At 48.3% G+C, this 18,202-nt stretch overlaps 1 protein-coding gene across 1 annotated transcript in view; it reads right to left on the bottom strand.

The window, feature by feature from the left end:
* Positions 1–4,613: 4,613 nt before the first annotated feature.
* Bri3bp (BRI3 binding protein) overlaps positions 4,614–18,202 on the bottom strand; it is a 17,846-nt gene continuing 4,257 nt past the window's right edge. The window contains exons 2-3 of the mRNA XM_055606094.1: positions 12,989–13,091; positions 4,614–10,817 (exon numbers count right to left, since the gene is read on the bottom strand). Of these exons, the coding sequence (XP_055462069.1) occupies positions 10,390–10,817; positions 12,989–13,091 (531 nt within the window). The 3' untranslated portion in view covers positions 4,614–10,389. The remainder of the gene's footprint in view (positions 10,818–12,988; positions 13,092–18,202) is intronic.

Here is an 18,202-nt window from a genome sequence, read left to right as displayed (position 1 = left end):
GTGGTGGTGGTGGTGGCTCTAGCACAGTCCCTGGAAACTACTGATTCATCTCCGAAACACACACATTTATTTTGGGTGGTGAGGGGGTACGTGACATGTGCCACAGCAGATGTCAGAGGACAACTGTCAGGAGTCAGTTCTTTCCAGCATGCGGGCCCTAGGAATTAACTCTGGTCCTCAGGCTTGGCAGCAAGCACCTTTACCTTCAGAGCGATCTTTGCCCCCCCCCCCTTTTTTTTGTTTGTTTTGGTTCTATGTTCAGCTAGCGGCTATGGTTGTGCTTGCTGGTAGGACATGCTAAAGAGGCAGAGGCAGGAGAATGAAGAGCAATGCTCTTCCTGAATTGCTCAGACTGGCCCGGAGTTTGCTATGCAGCCCAAGCTAGCCCTGAACTTGTGCAATTCCTGTCTCAGCCTCCCAAGTAAGTAGGATTACGGGCCTGTGACACCACAACCCACTCTCGTCTTTCTTTTATTGGTATCCTCTCGAGGTGTTTTGTTTTTGAGACACAGCCTCATGTGGCCCAGGCTGGCCTTTACTTGCAATGTACCCCAGGATAGCCTTCAAATTCTGGTCCTCCTGCCTCCAACTCCCCAGTGCCGGGTTTCTGTCTTTCTCACACACACTTTTTTCTTTTGTCTATTTACCTGCTTGTTTTAGGAGCGCTTCTCTATCTCATTTCTTTATTTTAACTGTATATTTATTTACTTTGTTTTAGGGGTGCGGGGCTGGAACCCAGGGCTTCCCGGGGCGATTCGGGTGCTTTGCCGCAGAGCTACTGCGCACCTCTTTGGCCGGGAAGAAGGGAAGCCCAATTACAATGGACCTCAAGCTCGGCACCGGCTACGAGGAACCTCTCTCCAGACCGAAGTAGCCACGCCCTTGCCGCATCCCGGCGGAGGGATTCTGTGCACAGACACGCGCCACACGGGACTCGCGCTCTGATTGGCTGGCGAGAGACTGGCCCCACATCAGCCCAGATCGCGACGCCCCAAAGGGCCGGACCGAACGGCAGCCAATCACAAGGCACTTCGGTGCGTGGGCTGTGCCTCTCAGCCAATCCAAAAGGGAATCTCGAAAAGGGTGTGCCCAATAAGAGTTAGGCGGGGGGCGGGGCCTCCGGAGACCAGGTTGGGTGCGGCCGTCACCATGACAACCTGACAGCCGGGAGAGTCCGGAAACTTGGGAATTCTGGACCGTAGCCCTGAGTGGACGCCCGGGATCCTGGGAAAATGCTTTTTTAACTGAGGAACTTTTTTGCTTCACCGTATTTGCTTTATATAAGAAAAAAAAATTTCCGTACAATATATTTTTATCTCGTTTCCCTTCCTCACCAAAATGCTTATTTTAATTTAAAAAAATTATTGAGACACAAGGTCTCATGCAACCCAAGCTGGCCTGAAATTCGATAGGTAGCCGAGGCTGGCCTTGAACTCCTGATCCTCCTGCCTGTATCTTCCACGGGTTGGGATGGAGGCATGTCTCACCTCCAGTATGCCTAGGTGAGCTCTGTGCCAGCTGACCTGCATCCCCACACCAAAAAGGTTTTAGACGTCTGCATGCTGCACTGAGACAGGGGTAGGCCCATGCATGGGGGCCCTGGGGATCCTAGGGGACCCACCCAGCCCAGTGCTTTACATAAAGGTCCGGGGGACAGTGTACAGGGGCTGCAGCCCAGTGGGTGGGTCACATGAGCAGAGGACTGCTTCCTATGCGACAGGGTGAAGTGACACTGGGACTCTGTAAAGTATGAATGGCAGCCTTTACCCACCGTCTCCTCCGCGGGGCACTTTGTTAAACAAAGGCAGGGCCCCTTAAGTGGACCCAAGTGAAAGCAGGTGCCCTGGCTTTCTCCCTCCCCATCCCAGCTGGTCCAAACAACTGTCTTGACTTGACACAAAAATAGAACTGAAGGGCATGAGATCTTGTTTAATAATTGCCAAGAACAGAGTATGTCTCTAGAGTCAGTCTCCTCCATACAGTGAGTTCAAAGCCAGCCTTGGCGACTTAGTGAGACCTTAGCAAAAAAATAAATAAATACAACCAACAAAAAGCCCCGCATGCCACGCTTTGTCCTGGAACGAAAAAGGAAAGGGTGGAATTTTGTCCTGCCTCCAGGAAGATGGTGTGAATGAGAGCCATTGGCAGCCAGTTTCAGGAGGACCAGCCACTGTTTGCTAAGGCTGATTTCATCCTCCAGGAGTCTAGGCTTTCTCCTTTATTGACAGTCAATCCCTTATCAGAGTCTTGTACAAGCTCAGCAGGGGGAACTGAGGAAGACACAAGGGGCCCTCTGCAGCTATCCAGAGCAGCAGAGTGACCACCTCCGTGGCCAGCCTGACCTGGAAACCCATTACTCAAGCACCTATCCCTTCACCTACCCACACCTTCCCCAAGCAGGCAAAAATACCGGAAGCATTCCACCCACACCAGGCAATGTTTTCCAGCCCTGTGGCCCATGTCCAGCCAGGACTGACTGGCCTTGGGGATAGTTTGACTCTTGTTATCGTGAGCTATCACAGGATGGAGACATAGATTCTGAAACAAGTATAGATGTCTTGTGGGGATGAACAACTGTTCCAAATTCTGGGAGTCAGACTGCTGGGGATAATTTCAGGCAGTGGGCCCTTCAGCACTAGTGACTTAGAAGGCTGGAATAGGTGAAGAGATACTTTTTCTGGTCTGATAGTTCCCCCTCCTTTGAGTGCCCCAGGCTCGGGCTGGGCCAGCTCATACTAGGCAAACCATTTGGAAGCTAGAGGCTTAAGGCCTGAGGGCCACAGGGTAGAGGCTATGACTGTGGACTTTACCCACAAACTTAGTAACTTTCATTGTCCTCTTCTGGTAGCAGGAGGCACTGGCAGCAAGGGTGTGTGTGTGTGTGTGTGTGTGTGTGTGTGTGTGTGTGTGTGTGTGTATGTGTGCAGGAGGTGGTGCCTTTCAAGAGCCTGAAGTTCCAGCCCCTTAGCTCTTGACAGCAACAAATGTCACGTGTAGAGAGTCTGAGATGGTAAGAGGGAGCCACTTCTCCCTGGGCCCCTAGGCAGGTGTCAAACAATTAAAGAATCGCATTAAATCATTATTGTGGTGGTGGTGGTGGCACATGCTTTTAATTACAGCACTCAGAAGGCTGAGTTTGAGGCCAAAGCCAAGGCTACATCGTGAGATCCTGTCTCAAAAAATAAAGATCACCATTATTGTCAATGGAAAGTTATCTATAAGCACCCCTGACACTCATTTTGTTTGTTTATTCTTTGACGGTTGCATGCACACGTATATAATGTATTTTTATTATGTTCACTTCCCACACACATGTTGGTAAGCAGGTGGGTATGTGTGTGTCATCATCCACGTGTGGAGGTCAGAAGACAAACTTAGGGGAGTCAGTTCTCTCCACCATGTGAGGCTTGGGGGTAGCAAACTCAGGTCGTCAGCTTGGTGGCAGGCACCTTTACCTGCTGAGCCATCTCACTGCCCCCCCCATTTTATTTTATTTTTCTCAAATACAGGGTCTCACATAACTCAAGGATATATGGAGGAAAGAAGCCAGAAAATAAGAGACTGTAGGCTCTGGTGACTGGAAGTGTTGCAGAGAGCAGTCAAGCCTTCAAGGCCAAGGGCGTGACCATAGGATCTAAACTTGTAATGCTGCAACTTGTATTTTGAGGCAGATGCTAAGAGCTAAGAATTCCAACTTCCCATAGGGAAGATGGAATGATGGCTGCTGGGAAGAGCTGCAGAATCTTCGTATCTGATAGGCCTGAAATATAAAGGCCAGTACACCCAGGCTGCAAAATCTCAACTGCCTAAACCCACACTAGCCTTGGAGCACAGGCTGGGTTAAGGGTACTGAAACTGAGCCCTGCAACGCTAGAGGGCACCACCTGCCTGCTGAAGCCCAAAACTGGCAGAGAATTGGCTCTGGTTTCCCCCACTACCCACCGCAGCCACTACCCCATCCCAGGATTTCTAGCCACCAGAAGTTTGGCCCTTAATGCTTAATAGCTTCCAGAATACTTCCAGCAACAAGGTCCCAAGTGTGTTGTCTTCGCTCCTGTGGTTTCTACCCTGACATCTGTCTGCACCTCTTCAGTAGCACTTTTCTTGCTATTGCTGCTGTCTGTACATGAGCAAATGCAGGCAGACACACACTCACACTGGCTGTGGTGGCACATACCTTTAATTCCAGCTCTCAGGAGGCAGAGGCAGGTGCCTGCCTGGGACAGGTGCCTGGCAGGGACTGCCTGGTCTACAGAGTGAGTTCTGCAATGGTCAGGTGACATATTCAGATCCTGTTTCAAAAATAAAAATACATAAAAATAAAAATGATGGGGCTGGAGAGATGGCTCAGTGGTTTAGAGCACTGGCTGCTCTTGCAGAGGACCTGGGTTTGCTTCCCAGTACCCATAATGGAGGCATCTGTAACTTCAATTCTAGGGCCTCTGACCCCTTCTTCGGGCCTCAAAGGGCACCAGGGAAAACACAAGGTACACAGATTCACGCAGGCAAAGCAGTCATACACACAAAATTAAAATATGAAAACATGAAAGTGACTCTCTAATTAGGGGAGTACCCATGGGTGCCTCACAAAAGTGAAGAAATCCACGCAAGAGTCCAAACAACAAAATTACAGTAAACATTTATTAAGCCATAATGTTCACAATGTTTTCATCCAGTTCTGAAGTCGATCTACAAAGATCTCTAACATCAAAGCCAGTGATTAATAAATAACAGGAATGTATCCATTACTTTGCAAAAAATTAATAAGCCTTTTTCTATATAAGATATTCGTAGAATCAGCTTCCCAACTAAGGTATGCGCAAGTGCGCGTGTGCACGCTCCCCACTTTGTTCACACAGAATGGCTTTCTATCAAACTAAACACTATATAAAATTTCTAAGCCAAGACACAAAACAGGAACTCGGACATTATTGGTTTAAAAAAAAAAAAAAAGAATATAATTTGCAGCTAAGAACAGGGAAATAATTATCTCATGGGGGATTTAACTGCACACTAATCACCATCACAAGAAATTAATTTAATTACAGGATATTCAGAGATTTATCACAGTTGCAGACAGAAAACTGACACAACAGCAAAAAGCTTGAAATCTGCAGAGACACTGGGGCAGGGAGTCAATCATGCCATCAGCTGCCACAGCTGTCCGGGTGACAAGGTGTGCTTCCTGTGCCACCAAGACAGAACAGGTTCTCCATGTCCGTCCTAGCTAGAGGGTTATCACCAAAGAGCAAAACACAGAAGGATGCCAGTCAGGGCATTAGCAGTTGTCTAGTGATAAGGATATTGGGGTTAAAACGAATACATATATATATATTCAATATGAATATACATACATACATACATATATATATATGTATGTGTGTATATTCATTCACAGGTAAGGGGCCCAAAGCCCAATTACTTAAATGGTCATAAACAAAACCATTGAGGAATGGGCACAGGTTGTTTTGAAAAGAAGCTTGCATGCTAGAGGAAGAGCTCACGAGCCCAGGACCTGAAAGTTAAAAGGTTGGGAAAGGCGCCCAGGGAATTCCTTGTAGCTATAGGTGCACACCAGGAGAACCAGCACTGGCTTTCTGGTTAAATTAGGTAATTCAAAACCTGCTGGGAGGCTGGGTGTGGTAGTGCACACCTTTAATCCCAGCACTTGGGGGGCAGAAGCAGATGTGTTCTGTGAGTTTAAGGCCAGCCTGGGCCAGCTTGGGTAGGTGAGACCCTGTAGCCTCTGCATTACAGAGCTTACTGACTCTTGAGCAAAAATTGAGTTGTTTGCTGAGACAGGGTCTCGCCTTGTAGACCAGGATGGCTTTGAGCTCACCACCTTCCTGTCCATCTCCCAAGTTCTGGGATTGTAACCACGCCTGAGTTCCTGGTCATGCTATTTACAGCCATCTTCGAGCAGTAACCAGAGCTACGCACACCAGCCCGGCCCTCATGGGTATGCCAAGGCCAGCTCCCAACCACAGGCTGCCCCTGGAGGTTCTCAGGGAGTACCTAGGAAAGACGTGGCCACTTCCCCTGACGGTCATAAAAGGCTACCCTCAGCTCTGCTTATAACCCCTGTGGTCTGCTGGGCCTCATTTTCAGGTTGCCTCTCGGGACTGCCCCTGGGTCACTTTTATGAACAGAGGACCCCATTATGATTCACAAGGCCATATTCTTTTCCATACTTTATTGCCAGTAAAAAGAAAACCAGGGCTCAACGAAGGCCCCAAAGGGCTGAAGATGCTGGTGGCAATGGAAAGTCCATCTGGGAAAGGTGCCTGTGTGCTACACCAACAAGGGAAGAAATCACTCCATAAACACCGACCACAAGCTGGGACTGGGCTGATTTGGTAGAGTGCTTATGCAGCATGGTGGAGGCCCTGGGTTCCATCCAGTCACTACTTAGCCAGGTGTGGTGGCACCTGTCTTTAATCCTAGAGTGGTGTGGAGGCAGGACCAGGAGTTCAAGGTCATTTTCGGCCACACAGCCTGTTTAAGACCAGCCAGGGCTACAAGAGAACCCATCTCAAAACAATAGGGTTGGAGAGATTGCTCGTGGTTAGGGCTCCGGCTGTTCTTCCAGCGGACCAAGGTTTCATTTCCAGCATCCACAGGGCAGCTGACAACTGTCAGTAACTCTAATTCCAGGGGATGTAACACCCTCCTCTCGCCTCTGCAGGCACCAGGCATGTACATGGTACACAGACATACAAGCAGACAAAACACCCATACACATAAAATTTTCAAAATAAAAGGTCACCATCGAAAATCACCAACCCCAACACGCCCACCTAGACCCAGTACTTCAGAGATAGCCAATACAACCTCAAGCCTGTCCTTGGAAAAGTATTTAACATGAGGAAGAACCCTCGGGGGAATTAACACTGGTTTTAAGACAGTTAAAATCCTAACCCTGTCTTTTCATTTAAAAACATTATATATATATATGGATTTATTTAGGGAAAGGGGTAGCAAGCCATGGTCCATGTGCAGAGGTCAGAGGAAAATCTGTGAGAGTGGTCTGCCTCCCTTCAACATGTGGGTCCCAGGCATTAAACTCTGGCTTAGTAGCAAGTACCTTTACCCACTGATCCACATCAATGGCCCCTGACCCTTATATATAACAGATCCACAGTAGCTGCCGTCATAATGTTTCTTTATCATGTTATTCAGTTGAGGAGATGTACACAGCCCTGAAATAAGGCATGAAATAAGGTACAAAAATACATCTTTCCACATACAAAAGAGATGGTGGGAGAGGGAGGTCAATAAGCTGCATACTTCCACAGAACACAGAGAGGAAAAGATGTGTTAGGGACACATGCAAACAAGAGGGGCAGCTGTGCACACCTATAATCCCAGCACTCAGGAGGCAGAAGCAGGCGGATTTCTGTGAGTTCCAGGGCAGCCCTGACTACAAAGCAAGTCTAGGCTACACAAAGAAACCCTGTCTTAAACCAAAAACAAAACAAAACAAAACAAAAAAATGACCACCACCACCACAAAAAATAAAAAAGAATATCCACCCAAACAATGACAGGCATGGTGGTGTACGCCTTTGATCCCAGTACTCAGAAGCAGGCAGATCTCTTCAAGTTAGAGGACATCCAGGGCTATACAGAGAGAGACCCTGCCTCAAAAAAAAAGAAAAGAAAAAGAAAGAGAGAATACGTAAAATGTATGCATCAAACACCATCTGAAGTTTTAAAAACTACTAGAATTTCAACTAACACTCTTGTTATTCTGTCTTGTGCATTCTTCCATTTAGAATGAAGGCATCTTGGGGCTGGACTCTAGAATGCTCTCTTCACATGCAAAGAACATGTTCCACACCAAGTACCCAAACACCGAAAGGACTGCATACAATGGGTGTGCTGTCCTCCATCTGTCATCCTTGCACTCAGGAGGTGGAGGCCAGAGGGTCCGAAGTTTAAGGCCAGTCTCAGCTACTTAGCAAGTTCAACACTAGTCTAATATACATGAGACCCTGTCACTAATAATTAAATGTAAAAATTAAAATGAAGGCATTTTGTGTGTGTGTGTGTGTGTGTGTGTGTGTGTGTGTGTGTGTGTGTGTGTGTATCAAACTATAAAACTACCTTGAGAGCCTACATTTGGTCAGGCCAAAAAAAAGTTGCAGAATTTTTTTTTAACCTTTTTTGTTGTTATTATTGTTTTGAGACAAGATCTCAAATGTGACTCTGGCTGTCCTGGAACTTACTACATAGACCAGACTGGCCTCAAACTCAAGAGATCTGCCTGCCCCTGGCCCTTGTGTGCGTGCTAGTTCACCTGGCTTCTGTATTTGCTATGCTGGCCTGGAATATACTACTTCAACCAGGTGGCCTCCAAATAGCAGCAACCCTCCTGCCTTTGCCTCCTGAATACTAGGACTGCACACTCTGCTCCAGTGGACCAACTGTCAAGGACCCTACTTAGGACATCTCAGTGGCCATCCATAAGAGGAGCCAAGTCAAGAGTAGGCTTTACAGAAGGCAACTGCCACCAAGCCAACATCTGCAAAACAATCTTTTGGTAAGATACAGCCAGACATTTGAATGAAAAGAGGACATTCAGTGTGCCCCTCCCCAGATACTTGTACCCCATGCTCCATGTAGATTTAGCTACACTATCTAAAGACTATAAATGGAATGTTTCATACCAGAACTCATGTGTTCTCAGTGTCCTTGGTCTGGGTTCCAGAAGGGAATGAAATTCAAGAAAGTAGGATTCTCATACAGTCACCTCAAGAACAGAGGTCTCTCTCAGACACACCCTCAGAAAGACCCGAATCTGTGTTCCAGACACTTGCAAACCAAAGACAGAACTTCACAGACACACAGCACCAGCCCTGGCATTCGCTGGGTCCCTCCACCAAGGTCCGCCATGACAGCCAACAGGTGTCTCCACCAAGCTGAAGTTGGAACTCAGTGGCTCCAGAGTTCACTGAAGGGCCGCAGAGACAGCAGCAATCCCGGCAAAGGCCAGCTCTCTTTCCACAGAATGCTGGCAGAGGGACGTCGCCTCCAGTCTCTGACCCCAGAGGCTAAGCTAAATCAGCAACGCCCTGGACCCCAGATGAAAAGCACCTAAGACACATAATTATAAAAATTTCAGGACAAACAATTCATATCCCAAGGTGGCTTATGCCTAAGAATGTTCTAGAAGCAATGAAATGAAGGATCTTACTGGCCATGAACAGTTCCTTTTTCTTCTATGGTCCTGAGTCAGTTAAAAGCAAGGGAAACCTTGGGGGGTGCAGCCTTGCTGGGCCACAGAGGAAGACAATGCAACCAGTCCCGATGAGACCTGATAGGCTAGGGTCAAATAGAAGGGAAGGAGGACCTCTCCTATCAGGGGACTACGGAAGGGGCATAGGGAAAGGGGAAGGAAGGTGGTTGGGAGGAAACAAGGGAGGGGGGCCACAGCCGGGATACAAGTTACAAGTTAAATAAATTGTAATAAATGATAATAATTTTTAAAAAAAGCAAAGGAAACTAGCAAATTGTCAGGGTCCCCCTGGCTATCTGAGCTTCACGGGCAAATAGGGAATGTGGGTTTTAGCTGGACTCTGGAATTATCTTCAGGGTCCACCCAGGAAGTTCTTGGCATCAAACTCCAAAGACATTTTGCAGCCCCAGCCATGTATTTTCCTTCTGGAAAGGCTGGGGGTTAGTCTACATTAAAAACCAGGGAGGAGAAAAAGATCCCAGGATGTCTGTGGGTACCTTCATTCAGAAATACAGTGGACAGGGGTGGAGGTGGGCTCAGCATTCCCAGCACCATAAAAAAACAGAAATGGACAGGAGGAAACACAATTAACGGAGCTCACAGGGGCCCCAGGATCCCAGACTCTGAACCTCAAGTGTCCACAATAACAAGAGACAGCACTCATTAACCAAGTCTCCCCCAACCCCAAGAGACATACAATAAAGGTCACATTTGGGAGTAGGAAGGTATTACACACAGTGCTCACCCAGCAGCCAATTTAGGCTTCCTTAAAAACTTCAAGTGCTCCCTTCAAAGTTCTGATAAACTTGACTCCATCTGCCTTTATTTAAAAACCTTACAAAAGATGTACTTAAATGGTTGAAAAAAATTAACTTTATGTTCTATGCACGGATAAACTTATCTGACTACATAGCTAAAGGAATATAGATCCGTTGCTTAGAAAATAGGTTTTCCCACTAGCAACACTCTAAGTTCTACATAAGTTCATTCTTCTCCAATGGGTCCTAAGGTAGAACGCAGTGGGAAATAACCATGTGTGGCATTCTTGCTTGGTTTATTGGGAGGGCTGGGGTTTGGTAGGATTGCCGGCTGTTTTCTTCTTTTGTTGTCTTTTGACCAGCTAACACTCTTGGGTGGCCGGGAAGCTGACATTCACTTGTCCTTGGCGCGGTCAAGGTTCTCCAGCACCCTGTTGAGGCGGATGTTGAGCAATCTCACCTGGTTCTCCAGGTGTTCTAGCTTCTCCTCCACGCTGGGGCTGCTGAGGCCACCAGGACTGCCTCGCCAGTAGCCCATGGGGCCCGTCATGAAGTAGATAGCCACCACAAGGCAGAGCGGCAGCACGGCGTGTTCAGGCTCGCCCTCGTGCTTGTGCAGGATGTACACGCAGGACATGGAGAACAGGATGACTCGCACAAGCCAGAAGAAGCGGCCGAACACCAGATGCAGGAGGCTGAAGGTGAAGCCCAAGGTCAGAGACAAGAACCAGTAGGCCAGGAGGACCACACCAACCAGCACCAGGGCTCGGGTGGGACTGCTGGACACGGAGGCTGGGCTGAAGTACTGGGACAGGTTGGACACTGTGAAACAGAGGACAGGGCCAGTTATTCCCATGCAGTCAGGACCTTCTCTGAAAGCAGCTGAGGCAGGGAAACTCAGGGACTGGACGGTGGGCTCCCACCACAACCCAACACAATGAAAGCAAAGATAAGCAACCACTTTGGCCTCTAAACTACCAGAGGAGGTGCAAGTGGTCCCTCAGGATGATCTATCACATCCTGAGTTTAAAACACCTTTCATGGGGCTGGAGAGATGGCCCAGCAGTTAAAAGCACTGGCTCCGTCTTGCAGAAGACCCAAGTTGATTTCCAGCAACCTCATGGTGGTTCACAAACCCCATGTAACTCAAGGGGAACATCGACACGTCCTCAGGTACTGCATACAGGTGGTAAACAGATGTGCATGCAGGCAAAACACCCATAACACGCAAAAACAAGTAATACATCTCAGAAATATTTTCACAAGCTCGGCAGTGATAGCTCACACTTTTAATCCTAGCACTCACGAAACGGATCTCTGTTTGTTGGAAGCCAGCCTGGTCTATAGAGTGAGTTCCAGGACAGCCGGGGCTACACAGAGAAACCCATTTTTATAAAAAAGTTCCAATTCAAATCCTTGTGTTTGCAATGTTTCCTCAGGCTTGTCATGTTGGCTAACATGGGCCATCCTAGCACTTGGGAAGCTGAGGGAAGAGGATCAGGAGTTCAAGGTCATCCTTGGCTCTACCATAGTAAGCCTGAGGCTACTATGGAGCACAAGTGACCCCGTCTCAGAAACAAAGCAAAATTACAACCACAAAAACAAAAATTAACAGCAAATCAGAAATGGTAAAATTGATTTCACCAACTTTGCGTTGGTGGGAGGGAGGGTCCTCATGTAGAACAGGCTGGCCTTGAACTCACAGAGCTCTGCCTGCCTCTGAGTACGGGGAATAAAGGCATGAGCCACCATGCCAGGGTAAAGTTCACCAATTTCTTTTCCCTGTGACATGACCAATAGAACACTTCAATATATCTCAAAGCTTACTGCTATCAAACTGATCTGAGTGGGGGAGTCTCCACTGTAACTAACACCCTGAAAAAACGATGGGAAAGGAAGTGCTCGGAAACTGAGAGCAGCCACCAAGGCAGCCCTCACACTCCTGGTTCTGAGCTTGAGTCACAGTTCCCAGAGGCCTTAGGGTACCCTGCAGGTTATCAAAGCCAAGAGGGAAACTCACACCACAGAGGACAAGGTATTTCGCCCCCCTCCCCCACCAGCAGCTCTCAGGTCATAGCAGTCGGCCAAGTCTCCTCAGTGATACAGCTACCCCGCTCTGCGGTTTCCCAGCCCGGGCTGCATGCAATGCCTTGCAATCAGGTTTATCTCTATAGGCTCGCTGCCAAGGGATGGCAACCCGGAGTTGCACAATCCCAGTAGGTGATGGCTGAAGCAGCCTGGCAGGATTGCACGCAGTTGCAGCGTTTGGGGACGTGTTGGCTCAGCTCGGTCCCAGGGAGACTGAGCACCACACGGCATCCTCTGAGAGCCACACCTGTCACCTGTTCAGCACCCGAGTAGCAAGTTGGGGAGACCTGGTATGAGGCCTTTTGAAGGTTAAACTCAGTGATTCAAGGCTGGAAGTGGTAAAGAGCTGACAACAGTGGTGATGTGTGGGCTCCATCTTGAACTCTGGTCCCACACCTATAAAGAAGGGATGCCCAGGACTAATGAGTTCTGAGAGGATCCTGTTACAAGGCTATATCCGTGTTTTGAGTCTGCCACAACTGATCCCCATACACCAGGTAATTGATGATCATTACATGGTGAAATTCATCTTCCCAGTTCGAGGTCCAAGGACCACACTCCCAAAGTGTGCTCTCCCCTGACTACTGATTTTGTCTTTGACTACGTTGAAACATAGCTCTGAGGATGAGGGCTCTTCGGAGTATCCTTCTGGCCTCTCCTGGCTTCCAGAAACTCCAGGAGGCCCATGGCACCGTCACTACAGGCTCTGCCTCCATTATCTGCACAGCCTTTGAAGCTCCATGGACCACACATTCAACTATTAAAGTTAAAACACTCCTTCCCACCTGTGGTCCTCCATTCCCTGTACCCTCAGCTGGGGGCACGGAATCTCCCCCATACAGTGAGACAGCACCCCAAAACAAAAGCACACAAACAACACCCTGCACAACCATCCCCATACCTACCATCCAGTCCAAGGACTTCTAAGAGCTCCATCCAAACTTTCCATACTGTTTCTACAAACGTGTCCACTCCCTGCACGAACCGCTCGGTCAGCCTGGACAGTAACTGCAGAGATGAGAAGACAGTAAGAAATCAACCGACACACTGTTGTTCCCATCCAGTCAAGCACTGGAGCGTGAGCTCGGGAGAGGGCGCCTCAACAGGAAGACCAGGAGCAGCCGCACGGGCAGCCTCCAGTCAAGCAATGAACAGAAAGTGATAGCTGGTCCACCACCACGTAGAATGTGGAAAGCCCCTCAATCACACACACCGAGAGACACTGGGGTGGGGGTGGCTACACCAAGTGTCTGCACTGCTCTGGCCATTTCTCCTACAGTTCCGCTGGTTTTTGGTCAAGGCTTCTGCTTCCTCAGCCTGACAGTTTCTGTCCTTGAGATGTTTCACAGGGCAGCTGGCTCTCCGAGGGACCTCCAAGGCTCTCCAAGGAAGCCTGAGGCCATGCAGCAAGGGCTCATGTTCTGTCTATGGCCTCAGAGAGTATCATTAGCTCTCCAGCTGATTTGCAAAAGCCAGTAGACCTGGAAATCAGAAATTACAGCTACTGCCTGATTTCCTCTTATTTTCTTTTGAATAAGTGATCGTGCTGGCTAGTTTCATGTCAACTTGGCACAAGCTAGAGTCATAAGAAAGGAGGGAGCCTCAATGGAGAAAATGCCTAAGAGCGGGCTGCAGGCAAGCCCGTAGGGAATTTTCTCAATTAGGGATTGACAGGGGTGGGAGGCCCAGCCCATTGTGGGTGGGGCCGTTCCTGGGCCATGCCTGGGTTCTAGAAAAAAGCAGGCTGAGCTAGCCATGGGGAGCAAGCCAGTAAGCAGCACCCCTCCATGGCCTCTGCATCAGCTCCTACCTCCAGGTTCCTGCCCTACTTCAGTTCCTGTCCTAACTTTCTTCAATGATGAACAGTGATATGAAAGCATAAGCCAAATGTATGCTTTGGCTTACATCTGGGAGGAAATAAATGCTTTCCTTCCTTTGCTTTGGTCATGGTGTCTCATCACAGCAACATTAACCCTAATTAGGATGGTGATATTATATACACCTAGCATAAAACTCAAAGCCAGGGCTGGGATGTAAGTCAGTGGATGATGTTTTCCTAGCATGTATAATATCCCAAGTTCAGTTCTCGGCAGCACATAGACGGGGCAGCTCAAACTGAATGCAACCTCAGTTCCACCAGCTCTGATGCCTTCCTCTGTCCTCTGTGTGTGTGTGTGTGCACAAGTTCACACACACAATTTAATAAAACTAATCTTAAGAAATACAAAAGCCAGGCATAGTGGTGCTTGCCTTTAGTCAGAGCACTAGGGAACACAGGTGGGTGGGCCTCTGTGAGTTCAAAGCCAGCCTGGTCTACATATACATAGTGAGTTCTGGGACAGGCAGAGCTTGCATATTGAGACGCTGTTTCAAGAAACAAAACAACAGCAAACCAATAAGAAAGAAACAAACACACACAGACACACACACACACAGGAAAGGAAGAAGGGAAGGAAATAGCAAGAAAGGCAGCAGTACAGTTTTCAATGGCACCAGCTTCCCCGGTAGTACTGGGCAGGAGTTCTTTTAGGGTAAGCTTCTGACTCATGCTGGATCTTCCAGGCCTTGGTTTTCCCAACCGGAAAATGGGACCAAGAGAGAGGATTCAACACAGGCAGTTGAAAAGGCTCAATATGGTAGCAAGTCAACTGGACCCATTTCAAGTGGCAGGAGTTCAGGGCTGCTGCGGTTGTCCAGTCAAACCAGTGAGTGACAGGATGGCAAGGAGGGGCTCCTGGGAGGTCAAATCCAGACCACAGGTTCTTTCTCAGGCTGGGAACTGGCCAGGAGGGAGAGGACACTCTAGGGCTGATCCCCACCCCTGCCCTTTCAGCCTCGGCTGGAGAACATGCAGGCCCCTCTGGCAAAGCTAGACATGGAAGGAGACCCATGGACTTTATAGAAATGATAGGGTTCAGATGCATTCTCCTAAATTTGAATGTGAAGCCCCTAGTCCCCAGTGAGGGAACATTTAAAGACAGGGTCTTTCTGTTTTGTTTTGTTTGAGACAGGGTTTCTCTGTGTAGCCTTGGCTCTCCTACACTGGATTTGTAGACCAGGCTGGCCTTGAACTCAGAGATCCGCCTGCCTCTACCTCCCCAAGTGCTGCAATTAAAGGCCTGCACCACCAGGCCCGGCTGAAGACAGGGTCTTTCAAGAAGTGATCTGGCTACAATGAGATCACTAAGGTAGGCCAAGTCTACTAGGGCAAAGATAGTGTGTAGATAGGCTTGTCATCCCAGCTGGTCAGGAGGCTAAGGCAGGTGTGTGTGTGCGCAGCGGAGTGGAGGTGGTGGAGGGGGTGTCTCTGCCAACACCAGGGCTGGCAGAGTAAGGATCCAAAGATCCCGTGATCCAGCTGGGGCCAGAAGGAAATCCGGTTCAACAAGACTCAGTAGCTGCTATTGACTCAAACTTCGAGAGTCTGACACCAGGAAGTTTATTTTAGGCATATTTAAGTACAGCACAATTTGTGGGGGAGGGGAAGGTTTCCTGGAGCAACACAATCCCATGCCCCCAAGGAGGCATAATAATTGCATCAAAACTCTTCTCAAAGTACACGTCAACGTCACTTCTTCCATGAAGATGGGTTCTAAACATGGGCTTCATGGGTTATCCTTTTTTTCTTTTTCTTTTTTGCTTTTGGAGACAAGGTTTCTGTGTAGCCCTGACTGTCCTGGAACCTGCTCGGTAGGTCAGGTTGTCCTGCAACTCACAGAGATTAGCCTGCCTCAGCCTCCCCAAGTGCTGGAATTAGAGGTGTGTGCCACCACCACCCAGCCACCTGTGTTTTCTTAAGGGCCTAGGGGAAGATCTGGTGTTGTCTCGGTCACACAGCTGGCACAAAGGTCATCTGGGCTACCAAGTACCTCTGGTCCTGTTTGTGGGAGCCTGGGGGAGCCTCTGGCCATATGGATAATGCAGGGGTCATCTAGACTATTAGCCACCTCCAGTCCTGATTGTGGGAGCTTAGGGAGAGCCAAGTATGGCCTGGACATATACCCTAGCACCTCCATTCCCAGGCCTCTAGGCAGAAACAGGTTATACACCTTTTCCCTTAAAGAGACAAGGCTGCATGTTTAACATTCTTGGTTTCCCTAGTGCTTATCTGTGAGGGCACGGCCCTCTGTGCTCCCAAACAGGCAGAAGACTGCAAGTTCAAGGCCTGCCTTGGGCTAAAGAATGACCGCAGACCAACCAGGACATCTTAGTGAGACCCCCTCATCTCAAAATTAAAACAGTTAAGGGGTATAGCTCAGGGGTAGAATGTTTGCCTAGCATGTATATGAGGCCCTGGGTCTCAGTACAAAAAAAAAAAAAAAAAGCCAGGTGGTGGTAGCATATGCCTTTAATGCCAGCATTTGGGCTGCAAAGGCATTTGGAGGTCGGTGAGTTCGAGGCTAGCCAGGTCTACAGAGTGAGATCTAGGACAGCCAGAACTACACAGAGAGACCCTGTCTCAAAAAAAAAAAATTTAAAAAAAAGGAAGAGAGAGATAACACCAGAGACACACAGAGCAGAGCACAGCCACCAGAACAAGGAGGGCAGGAGAACTCTGTGGAATGGGGTTCTCTCCTCCCACCTTTTTGCCGGTTTGGGGATTGAACTCAGTTCACTGTGCATCTAAGGCAAGTGCCTTACCCACTGAGCCACCTCTCAAGGACAGCTTTCAAATCCTGATCCTCCTGCTTCTACCCATTCAGTGCTGGGATTACCCAACATGCCTGGCTTTATTTTTTTAAAGATTAGGTCTCATGTATCCTATTTTTCTGGTGTTTTGGAGAGACCTATCTTAGTCTCTGTCCCTCTCTCGATGAGCTGGCCTCACACTTTCAGCGACAACCCCTCATCCCCCCACCCCCATCTCCTGAGTGCGGAGATGGCAGACATGCACTACTGCTCCTGGCTGCTTTTTATCTCAGCCTTTCTCCCACCTCCATATATTTCTCTCCAGGGGATCTGATGTCCTCTTCCAGCACCCATGGGCATGTGAACTCACATGCTCAAGTCCACACACAGACACACATATTAAAAGTTATTTAAAAAATAAAATAAAATTTTTAAAAAGGTGGATTGTTTGAAAAATGACGGCCATGGCTCAAGCTTACACACACACAAATACACAAACACATACACAGTGAATAAAATACTTCCATGCAAGCAGCCACAGAAGAAAAGTTCTATAAAAACAGAAAAGACCAGCTGTTCAACTCCAGACCCCTAGAAAAGACAGAACCAGAGGCAGGATGGGGGGAGGGAGGGCACAGGATGGGACACAGGACGATCTCTTCTTCCCAAGCCAGCCTGGTCTACAAAGGACAGACAAGGCTACACAGAGAAACCTTGTTGTCTCGGAAAAACAAAAACAAAACAACAACAAAAAGTGAACATTTAGAATATATGGAGACAGAGTTTACATGGTACAGCTCACAGAACAACAGGGATGGAGCCTCTCACGTCCAGAGGGCAACTTGGTCACATCTCTCTACACTAAAATTTCAAAAGAGGGAGCTGCAGAGGTGGCTCCGCGGATAACGCCCTTGCTGTTCCTGCAGCCAACATGCGCTCAGTTGCCAGCACCCATACCAAGCAGCTCACAAACACTGGCAACTCCAGCTCCAGGGCATTAGCGCCTCTCCTGACCTCTGTGGGTATCTGCACTCATGTGCACAAACAAATAAAAATAAGGAGGCAGTGGTACTGTACTCCTTTAATCCCAGCACTCAGGAGGCAGAAGCAAGTGGATCTCTGAACTCGAAGTCAGCCGGGTCTACACAGAGAAATCCTAACTCATAAAACCATAAACCATAATAATAATAATAATAATAATAATTAATTTTTTAAGTCATCCTTCCTAACATTCATAGAGCCCTGGGTTCCATCCCAAGTATGCCATGAGCTGGTGTGGTGGCTCATGTCTGAAAACCCAGCACTTAGAAGCTGGGGGTAAGAAGTGTCAGGAGTTCAAAGCCAGCCTAAGATACAGGAGACCCTGGAGAGTGGGAGAGGGAAGGGGAGAGAGAGGGGGGGAGAGAGAGAGAGGGAGGAAGGAAGGAAGGAAGGAAGGAAAGAAAGAAAGAAAGAAAGAAAGAAAGAAAGAAAGAAAGAAAGAAAGAAAG

Source organism: Psammomys obesus, unplaced genomic scaffold (genome assembly GCF_907164565.1).
Source record: "Psammomys obesus unplaced genomic scaffold, mPsaObe1.curated_primary_1811, whole genome shotgun sequence".
Taxonomy (NCBI): domain Eukaryota; kingdom Metazoa; phylum Chordata; class Mammalia; order Rodentia; family Muridae; genus Psammomys; species Psammomys obesus.
Note: the sequence above shows the minus strand (reverse complement) of the source record. Positions and strands in the feature narration are given on the sequence as shown.